Source organism: Dermacentor albipictus, chromosome 2, assembly GCF_038994185.2.
Source record: "Dermacentor albipictus isolate Rhodes 1998 colony chromosome 2, USDA_Dalb.pri_finalv2, whole genome shotgun sequence".
In the NCBI taxonomy this organism is placed as follows: Eukaryota; Metazoa; Arthropoda; class Arachnida; order Ixodida; family Ixodidae; genus Dermacentor; species Dermacentor albipictus.
Genome location: NC_091822.1, coordinates 94,527,666 through 94,538,565, shown reverse-complemented (window position 1 = coordinate 94,538,565; position 10,900 = coordinate 94,527,666). Strand labels below are relative to the sequence as shown.

General features: G+C 44.9%; 1 protein-coding gene across 1 annotated transcript; it reads left to right on the top strand.

Annotated features, from left to right (window-relative positions):
- The first annotated feature begins 2,930 nt into the window (after positions 1–2,930).
- On the top strand, positions 2,931–6,825 carry LOC135902691 (THAP domain-containing protein 11-like). The gene is made up of 4 exons (XM_065432901.2): positions 2,931–3,190; positions 3,642–3,818; positions 4,416–4,614; positions 5,758–6,825. Exons 1-4 carry the CDS (start codon positions 3,000–3,002, stop codon positions 6,160–6,162), a joined length of 972 nt encoding a protein of 323 aa, XP_065288973.1. The 5' UTR covers positions 2,931–2,999; the 3' UTR covers positions 6,163–6,825.
- Positions 6,826–10,900: the final 4,075 nt, after the last annotated feature.

Below are 10,900 nucleotides of genomic sequence, written 5' to 3'. Positions count from 1 at the left end.
TATGAAATGATATTACTTGTAAGCTTTCTTAGCTATTTTGATGTTAGAGTGATAAAGCATCCGGTCGGGCAGGTAGTGGGGAGTTGCAACCCCTCCCCTTAAAATTCTCCCGTGGCACTCTCATGTACACGATTGGAACGAGCTATATAACGCCGCACAAAATGAACTAGCATGGATTTGATTTGTGCTTACTAAACTATAAATAGCTACAGAATCGCAGTTCCGCTTCCACGCGGCTCTATATGCGAAATTGTGCAACCTGCCATACAACATGTTTCCGTGCTTTCAGCTTCCGTTGCGACCCTTCTCCGGACAGCCGTCATGGTTTGCCACGGGTGCCAGCTGTAGGTCGCGGACATCGAGAGTTCGAAATATTAATGACCTGCAGGTGGCCCACCAGCACATACAGTATGGTCTATTTTTTTATAGGCGTTACGCTGCTGCAATGCATAGGTTTTGAGAATCATGAATTTCTTTCAGTTGCAGTTCTGTTGAGAGAGAGAGAGAGAGAGAAAACTTTTATTTTTACGCCAGCGTCCGGCGCTCACAGTTCTGTTGAGGAGATGTCGACCACACGACCATAGCCGCAATAAACAATTAAATGCGTAAAATTCTGTATACAGCAGCCTCTCAATGACAGGAAAGGTAGCGACCTGTCGTTTGTTTACCTATGAAACATTGATTGGACGTTGTGGAAATGCAAAAGATGAACATGCATAGAGCCCAGTAAATAGCAAACAATTCTTGGAAACCCTTTTTACTGCGCATTTCCCGCCATGTACTCGGCAGCGTATCGGTAAGCTCAGTTCTTTCTTTAGCGAGGTCAAACTCGTCATGGTTTGTCGCAGCGTATTAGGTTTATGAAGCAAACGTGAAAAGGCCTAAGCGGTGTTTCCGTTCGTGTAATTAAACGAAGCAGCGAATTAATTGTTCGTTGAAGTTTGCGACCGAACTGGAGGAACAACATTGAAAGCATATTCGATTGCAAGTGACGGCGCTTTGTTTTGTACCCTCGATCACGAAAGAACGGTAGCCTCGAGACGTTCACCAACCACTGAACAAAACCAATGGATGGACCAATGTAAAGTCATTTTGAAAAAAAAAAGGTATCTTTTTGTGATCAATGTTTTTTTTCTGTCAGGAATGGGATCCCGACAAAGATGCAATGGGGAGCGACACGAGATTGACGGGTATAGAACTACTGCCGTAGATCTGAATGTATTCGATTTTATGATTCGTATATCAATATGTCATGTTTGAACCCTTTTTTGTTAGTTAATATTTCTAATAATGTAGACCTTGTTGCTTCATTTCATTTGAACCTGTTGTTTCGAAGATGTATAATTAGTATATTTTTTAGTACTCCCCTGTTCATGTTACTGGTTTTTTTCTTTTTCTTTGTGCTTGTCAGAATTAACAGTGTTCGGCATACGTATGTTCTAACGTCATATCATGTGTACAATGAATTTGCGGTGTATTGTATTTTTCATCAACTGCCTGTACCTGCCCACCGACCTCTGTGTAATACCCTCAGACGTGAGAGCCTTTAGGGGTATGTTGTATAAATAAATAAAAATAAACATAGCAGAGTGTAGGAACAGATCAGTTGGTGATTGATAATTCTGGGAAGTTACTGCAAGCAAAACACGAGACTTGAACAAATGGACAACAGGAACCGCTTCGTACTGTCCCTTTCTTTAAGTCTCCTGTTTTCCTTGCGGTAACTTCCCAAAATCTGTAATTAAAAATAAGGCACTTTACACACGCTTGAAACTCGAAATAATGGGGCAGGGATTTCCAACTTGCAACTTCTGCTAAGCTTCTCATCTCTCAAACTAGCAGAATAAGCGGCGTACTGCGCTAAATATACAACTCATTTGCCGCTTCTCTCTCTGCATGGGAACTGACCGTGCATGACGCGCACCAATGCAACCCTTCAATGGAGGGGCGTTGACACCGTCGGCAAAGTTGGGGGGCCATGATGTCGGACGCGCTTTTCTCAGGTCTAAATGCCTACGTCAAAGGACACGCTAAGCCAGGCACCTTTTACACGGTCTATGACCTCTACAGAGACGATGTAAACTATCTCGCAATTGAAGAACAGCCCAGTTGTCTAAAACCTTCAGGCGCCAAGGTAGCGACGGCGTAAGATTTGACATAAACGCTGCTTTGACGGTGTACTTTTTGACGGCCAGTGCGCGTACCACTTCTCGTATTCTATGAGAGCGGGCCTGCGGGCAAATTACGCAGAAACGCGATGCCAGAAATTAGAGGCACCCACGCAGCAGGTTGCAGCTAACAGAATGGGAATATGAGAGAGACAGAGAGAGAGAGAGAGAGAGCGCCCCGAAGGGAAAGGGTGCGAAACGTTTTACTAACGTCCGGCGACTCTGCTAATGAGATTGGATCAACTTCAAGAAAAAAATAACTTTTCTACGTCCTTGATGCACCCATCGGTAGCTGCGGCTTTCTGTTTGTCTGACATGGTTTTGAACAATTCACATTTTCCACAATTCAGGCTAAACATCAATATGGCTAACCGAACAACTACATTGCCCGAAATATTTTGGTTTAAGTTTTGTGCCCTTTACGAAAGCGACATTGATTAACTAGTAGAAACTTTATGAATGCCTATTTGTTTTTTACAGCGAAGCTTTTAGTTTCTAGTTGGTCCGGTTCTTTCGCGGCAGCTTCCTCGCGGAAAGAAATAACTGCGACTGAAGCGAAACGTGCATACATTTTGTGGGTATTAAGCCGCACAAAAGACAACGTAGCATCCTTCTGAATATAGAACAAGTATCCAACAATGCCAAGCATGGTCCTGATAAACATGCGAAACAGGTAGAGCTCCCCCCATACGCCCTGCAATGCAGTTTGGCTGTAAACGTCGCGCCACCTAGCAGCGGCGGTGAGCACCCGTGGGTAGGCCTTCGCCGCCGCGGCAGCTTTATTCGTACTACGCTCAAGCACGCCTGACAGCCTTGTTTTCCAATTTTGCAATGGATTTACCGCTGCCTTTCGGCAGCTCCTCCGTGAGAGGTGTGAAGAAGAAGAACAAGCGCAGATACTGCTGCGTTAAGGATTGCCACAACTGTGAAGGTGATGACGGCATCAAATTTTACCGCTTCCCTTCAAGACCGTGGGAAGTGAACAGGCGGCTGAAGTGGATCGTCGCGGTTCGGCGCGTCAAGTAAGTGTCGCTCTTGCGAATTTCCGTTAAACGAACGAAGGCGTAAACGGCCAAGTGACAACTGCATAAAGGCGCGTCAACTGATTCCTGCTGTTGTAAATTGGTTAAATAGTCGTTTAGCTCGTCTCGCTCCAAAACAAATGTGCAGTGGTGTTTACGTATCAAATCTAGCTTCGTAAGCGCTCCGTGCGGGAACTTTGTACGCAGTGTGCTTTTGTTGTGCATTCATAAGCCAACGTACAGCTCGTGTCTGCGCCGGGATCAAGACGCGAGTGCTGGAACCGGACTCAATCATGCCGATGTTTTCTCGCGCGTAAAACAGAACCAAGGCAGGAGTGCACTGCACCGCACGTCGAGTGTTCGCAAATTAGCATTTCTCTCGCGCACGCTAGCACACATTTGTTCAGTCTTCGCGTTACTTAGTGTCAGATTGCTCTCTGTCATGTTTCAGCGGTGATGACCTCTCACATTGGAGCCCGAATAACAATACGAGAATTTGTTCGAGGCACTTCGTCAACGAAGAAAAAAGCAACATCGAGAATCATCCGGGTTACCTGCCAACAATATTCCCACCCGTCTACAAGAAGCGGTCCACGGTTCCTGCTGCACAGATTTCCAGGTTCAGCAGGTACCTGCTTTACTCGTGCCGCGGTAAGTTATATATGATACGTATCGGACGGCCCCTTGTACACGCGCTTACTTTTGTCGCTTCAGAAGGGTTTGGTGTTGAGCTAGCTGATACATAATGAAAAAAAAAAGCTAAAGAATTAGCATGAGGAAGAGTGACCAGTCAACACAACACTGACATCAACTGGTTTATATTTGCAGTAATGCAAAATATATTCATGCAACGAATTGGGCACTGGGCTGCATGGGACAAAAAGCAGCCACAACAGAAGGGGGGGGGGGATTCTCTTGTAGCCACAACTTCAGCTGCATTTGATTTGCGATGCTGAGGCGTATAAATTTTTTAATGTTGTTGAATTGCTATTATTCACTCATCCTTATTTGTTGTTATGATATTACGTTTGCTAGGGATATCAAATATACTTCATTTTCCTTCGACAACCGTCAACACATAAGCCTTTCTTTCGATATTGCATCTTGCGTGCCTTCGTCATAAATAAAATATGGCCTGTGGTGTGGTATCGCACTTTATAGCAGACATGATTACTGGCCGAATTACATAGAGGTTTTCACACTTGAGCTTTCCGTGCGTTTGCAGGTGGATGCACAGATCTGCGGCTTCAGCTACTGCAGCGCCTTGTGCGGCAGAAGTAGCAGAATTTGATGCTGAAGACGCCAGCAGCAGTGCCATCTCTGTAGCAGCCGAGGTGACTGGCGATTCTATAGATGCAGCAGCATGGGACGGCCTGAACGTGTTGTGTGCTGCTGCTGAGGTCCACGTAGCAGCCAGATCAGTGGTGAGCTTTATAAGAAACTGTGCACTAGCAGAAACACCCTACTACATTTCATCAGCAGAAAATTTTGAACTAAACCTTTCTTTGCCTCTTCCTGCAGTTTGGCATGGGTCTATGGTTTCTTGCCTGACATATTCGTGGATGCATATGTGAAGCTTATATGTGCTCTGAATGGTATTACCAGCTTACAGGATTATATATACTGTATGTTAACCAACAAGGTGTGCGAGGAAGTGGATGACTGTTCAGTGTAATAAAACATTATTTCATACACCACACATTAGCTCGTTATGTAGGCCTGTAGGCATATCGAAAGGACACCAATTCTTTAATGAAAAGTGCATTGTATTTAATGGCTTCCTTCAGGTACTTTATTTTTTATGATTTAGCCATTCAGTATGTGCGAATTATTGGCTGATTTTCCAGAATGAGTATGTGCCACCGTTACACAAGGAATATAAAAGCCTTAAATGTATTTAGAATTAAATGCCAACATGGCATAAGAGATACAGAAATTATTGCGTTTGTGGCACATAAAAATAACTGTTGCAAGAGATTACACATTGCATATGGATTAAAATAAACACAATTGGCAAGCAATGTCATTAGTTGTACAGCATTTATTGACCACTCTATTAAAGTTTTGCTTCATTAATACTCCAGCATTTGCATTTTGATCTGCATAATTCTTTCAGAGTTCTTGTTTTAAGGTTCTAATTTCTATCGTATCTAAAAGTATGGAGTCGATTATACCGATAGTGATTTTAGTACCTTGCTCACTACTGTAATTGTGAAGCAAATTTCAAAAGAATGAGAGTATCTTCTTAAGTACCTAGTCTTCTGGGTTGTGCTTTTGTGTAAACAGAAGCAATTGTCAGTTTTTGTAGAAGCTGAAAACAAATTGCAGTCATGTCAATAAAATGCGTCTGCTGCACATGAAAGCCATGGCTTTATGAATAGAATGGAGCGATATAGAAATGGTAGATTAGCTGTTGCACTGACAATTTTGTACCCTAGTTATCCTTACAAGATTTGTCACATAACAAACCTTTTGAGAACATGTCAAAGTCTATACTTTTTAATTGCTATGAAGTGTTAGAATTGTGAGAGCAGCACCTCCTTAATATAACATGAAATTTCTCTTAGGAAACTCAAACATCGGAGACGAGCAGCGTGACCACAAGATTTTCAGTGTTTATTTGCTGCACTGAAGGCAACAACCTGTCAACGCAGATAACCCACCACGAGACACGCGACTGTGAAGTGCAACACATTCCGAACGTTGCCAGCAAGCACAGTGGTCCAGACCATCGGACAAGCTATTTTGCTGGCCACGAAAGTGTTTCAAGGAGTACAAGTGCTCTTGAAGACTTATGTAATGTAAGTCAGGTGGTGTTCGCCGTGCTCTTGAGCGTGTTTCCGGTCTCGACTGAGAGCAGATGTGACGTATCTAAAGAAGACCGACTGCTGCTGTTCCTGATGAAATTGAGACTTGGCATCAGCTATTCATCCCTGGCTACCCTGTTCAGCATTAGTGTAACATCAACCTGACGGCATTTCAAAAGTGTCCTCAAAACCTTGGCATTTCCTAGAAAGCAATGGATTTTTCGTCCTCCGCTCAGAGTTAGTCAGGCTACCATGCCAGACTGTTTTAGGGCACATTATCCGGACTGCACAATGATAATTGACTGCACAGAAATTCGCACTGGGCAGCCACCAACTGTACAGCAGCAGAGGACTCTATACTCCCAGTACAAAGGCGGGTATACTTTGAAATTTCTTGTTGCGGTTACACCTGGCGGGATGATATGTTTCCACTCAGATGCGTATGGGGGAAGGATGTCCGACACACACATTACTGTCGATTCTCGCAGTGATGATACTGCTGCGCCAATTGCGCCGAACTGCGCCGAAACGTGAACACTGCTACATCCTGCTACATTTCCGCAAAATATGGTAAATCTGCGCCCACCCTGCGCCGAAGGGTGTACTCCGGTCCAGAAACGAAACTAATTAATCGAGTGCCGCTTATGTCACCATCGACAGCGGCATCGCTTGAGCTACCGTACTCGCGGCGCGCGCGGCAATCCGAGCCAAACCAAGCCTGATGGTGTTGCTGCTGTCAACTGCTGCTGTTGCTGCTATGGTCTTTGCGGCATGCGGTCGTGCGGTCGCCCTGAGTAGGATGTGCTAGCCCTCACCGTCGACCGTCAACTACGCTATGGCGCTTGCAAAGCTGAAAGGTTGGTGCATCTATCATGCATTTTGTATTGCTTAAGTTTGCAGAGGCATAGCCAGCACGTTGTCTGCTGCTGTTCTATATGTCAAAAAATATGTGCCAACAGCGTAGGCAACAAAGCGGCAAACATGGCGGTCTGCTGTTCAGGAGCGATTGGCGTTCACCGCACGCGCTTCTTCTGCCTCGGCTGAACCACGTTGGCGCGATTTCAGGCGTGATGACGGCTGCGCGACGGGGACTAGCGATAAGTTTGGGTCGCGTGTGGGGAGGCGCGCGCTCGTTAAAAAAAAAAGCGGCTTGTCTGCCGAAAGCTCCTCAGGTTCAATATTTCACGGACGGAGGGAAGGTTCAGTCAAGCGACCAGTCGCGTTGGCCAATAAAAAAAAAATTTCGTATCTTTAACGTTTTAATTCCGCGCCGTTCTTCTAGCTACATATTAAGGCATCCAGAAAAAACGTTGCTTAGCTTAGTGAAACTCTAGTCGCTGTTTTCTCTCGGCGACGTCGCCCTGGGTGGTTTCAGCCGCGCTGCGATCACCAATTCTCGTCGCGTCGTTGCTCGCATACATACAGCTACTGAAGATGCCGCGTTAACTTGCTGTAATGTCTAGTGCACGGAGTTGAGTTTCTACCTTTTTATTTGACTGAAACATGCCTGCGTTATGCTTTAGAACTTATAATTTTAGCTGTTTGCGTGAGCTATTTCAGTCAGGACTATGGAACTGGCATGCTTGCTATGCCCGAACTTGCATGACAGCTAACGTATCGTGGCCGCTCGCAGCAATGATAATGCAAGCTGTTCACGGGGGCAGAAAGAGTTGAACAGAAAGGGAATCCAAAGGGCACGATGTTTTGTCTAGCGTCTCGGCGGGCCGCCGTTGTTTTTCTGCCAGGTTGAATTTGGACTTGTAGGCTCTGTTCTAATACAGGACAAAGGTTGAAGTGCTAAACTAAGAGATGAAGCGATCTTGCTAAACATTTGCGCATGTGAAAGAATTAGTTTTATTTCTGGTATATCGTGTAATGCTAAAATATCGGTAATGAGCAATTTAACCTTATTTTCTTTTAGCATAGCGTAAATTGCATTATTTAGTAGAAATGAGAAATTGCTTTTTTTTTGTGCAGGCCGCTCCACCAAGTTCAATCAGGACATTCTTCTCGAGACTGACCAAAATGGTGACAAAATATCACTGTGGTGCCGTCAAGCAAACGAAGCAACTGGCTTTTGTGTTTTGTGCGACAGCAGCATTAACTGCAGGCAGCACGGCGTAACGGCTATAAGGCGGCATGCCGCCACAAAGCGCCACATTGACTCTGCCAATCAGCACCGAGACACTTCAGGTGTCCTACAAAGACCGAAGACTACTCAGTCAACTCTGGAATTAACAAGCCAACGAAACATTCCACTGAATGACCAAGTGACACACGCAGAGACACTTTTTGTCCTTGGTATGACACTAAAGGGCATTCCGTATTCGTGGGCGGACACAGCAACTGACTTGTATCCAAAAATGTTCCCGGATTCAGAAATAGCCAAGAAATTTTCCTGCAAGAGGTCCAAAACTTCTTACATTGTTTCTGACGGTCTGGGTTCATACTTCAAGAAGCTTGTGGTCGACGAGCTCAACAAGGCAGACGTGTTTTATTCTATTGCTATAGATGAAACCCTTATTCCAGAGCAAAGGTGCCAGCAGCTTGATGTGGTGGTTAGATATTTCTCTGACAAAGCGCAGCAGGTAGTAGTGGAGCACCTGCAGTCGTACCGGCTGGGTTCCGCAACAGCAGAAATTTTGGCAGGTGAGATCCAGAAAGCAATGATGGACCTTCCGCAGAAGAACTTCATTTGCTTTTTTACCGATGGTCCAAATGTAATGAAAAGCTTGAAAAAGAAAATGCAAGAGGCTTACCCGAATATCATCGACTTAGGAGAGTGCTGCCTGCACAAAGTGCACAACTCGTTTGCTCGAGGATTGAATGCCTTTGGGTCGGACATCGAAGGGGTTGTGATAGATGTTTATTACTTTTTTAAGAATTCAGCTGTGCAGAGCGCAGCAATGAAAGCGGAACAAGTGACACTTGGTCTTCCTGAAACTGTATTTTTGCGCCATGTGAGCTCAAGGTGGCTCACTTTGGGGCCTGCTGTTGATCGCTTGATAGAGCAGTATCCTGCTGTTAAGAAAGTGCTGCTGTCAGACACATCCCGTCGCACAGGAGGCCAGTTGCGTGAACGACTGAGGAAGGTGTTCTCTGACAAGACCTTCTATGCCAAGCTCCTCTTCCTTAGGAACGTTTCTGAAATTTTTGTTTCATTCCTATCACTGCTACAGGGAAGTGAACCACTGGTGCATCGACTCTATGAAGAGATGGTGTTTCTCGTTCAGAAGCTGCTTGGTCGCTTTATGAAAACCGAAGCTTACCGTACAGTTAACGGCAAGGACTTGCCACATTTGGATGTTCATTGTTCTGCAATGTGGAAGGCTGTTGTGGAAGTTGGTGGAGACACAGAAGCAGCTATGTCCCATTGGGAACCAGCCGAGAAAAAGGCTTTTCGGTTGGGTGCCCGAAGTTTCTATTTAAAAGCCACAGAACATCTGCTATCACGACTGCCCTTTGAGAACATGGCACTGCGAAGCCTACGTTGCCTTTCTCCTAAGGCCAGGGAGGAGGAGTCATCAGAAGCTGAAATGAGGTGCTTAGCTGCAAAGCTGCCTCAGGTGATACAGCCAAGGGAAATCTCAACCCTGATGGATGAGTATACAGTTTTTCAACTGGAGACAGTTGAAAGTGCTCCAAGGGTTGACAAATATTGGCAGGTCATCTTTGACTTAAAAAAGAGTGATGGCTCGCACAAGTATCCACTACCTAATAAAGTGGTAAAGGCTTTGCTGAGCATTCCCCATGGAAATGCAGATGTCGAAAGGGGTTTTAGTGAGAATCGTAGACTTCATGACAGGGCGCGGCTAACGCTAGAGAGCATCAATGGGATACGTCATATTGTGTCCTATGGCAAGCGTTTCGATAGTGACCCCTGCCGTTTCAGCATTACGCCTGAGGTTGTTAGAGTTGTGCGAAACGCAAAGAAACTGTACTCTGAACGCATTGCTTCTGAGGAAGAGCAGTCAGCGAAGCGGCAACGCAAGGCAGATGAGGCAGGCTCGAGCAGCGGTGATCAAGCAGACCTTCAAAAGGAAGTAGAAACCGCAAGGAAGATGCTAACAAATGCTGAACTTTTAATTAGCCGTGGCCTCAAGTCAAAGGACTTTGCTGACATTGAAAGTGGCAATTCTCTTCTGGCTGAGGGCAAATCTCGACTTGCAGTGTCCCTTCAAAAGATGGCTGATAGTAAAAGGAGAAATGTGGCTGCACGCACGTGAAGTACTTTTCCGGGGTTTCACAGTAGTTTTGTGGACACAAGCCTGACTGATGTTGAAACTTGTGCGAATTTTCTTCATTGGACTTTTTAGTTGGCAGTTTATTAGAGCACATAACCAGAATTTTCTTCATATTTATTGTTGTGCTTCTGTATATTCATAATGCCTGCTTAAACTTAGAAGATATGTTTTCATCAATGGAGTTCTCTGTCAAGGTACTATTGTTCCCGCCGTGGTATGTTTAGGTCCGCACAGTTAGTCATGCAGTTTCACTCAAGTGAGTGTATTCTGTGCAATTTTTTTCCTTTTTTGTTAAAGGTTTTTTCGCTAGTCAAGCTGCTTCACTTATTGCTATACACACAGTTAACTAGTCCTGTTGTTTCACTGAAGTGAGTGTATTCTCTGGTATGTTTTGTAAAAGGCTTCTTCTCTAGTCATGCTGCCCACTTGGCTGAGTGTATTGCTTAGTTTTGTAAAAAGGTTGTTCTCTAGTCATGCTGCCCCTCATTACTGGGTTCCTTGCTTTATTATCAACAAGGTTTGCTTGCTAGTAATGTTGCCTCACTAGGATAATTGTATTCCTTGGTTTGTCTCGTACGAGGATTGTTCTTTAGTCACGTTGCCTCACTATTTTGAGTATTCCTTTCTGTAAAACGTTTGTTCACAAGTCGTGCTAGTCC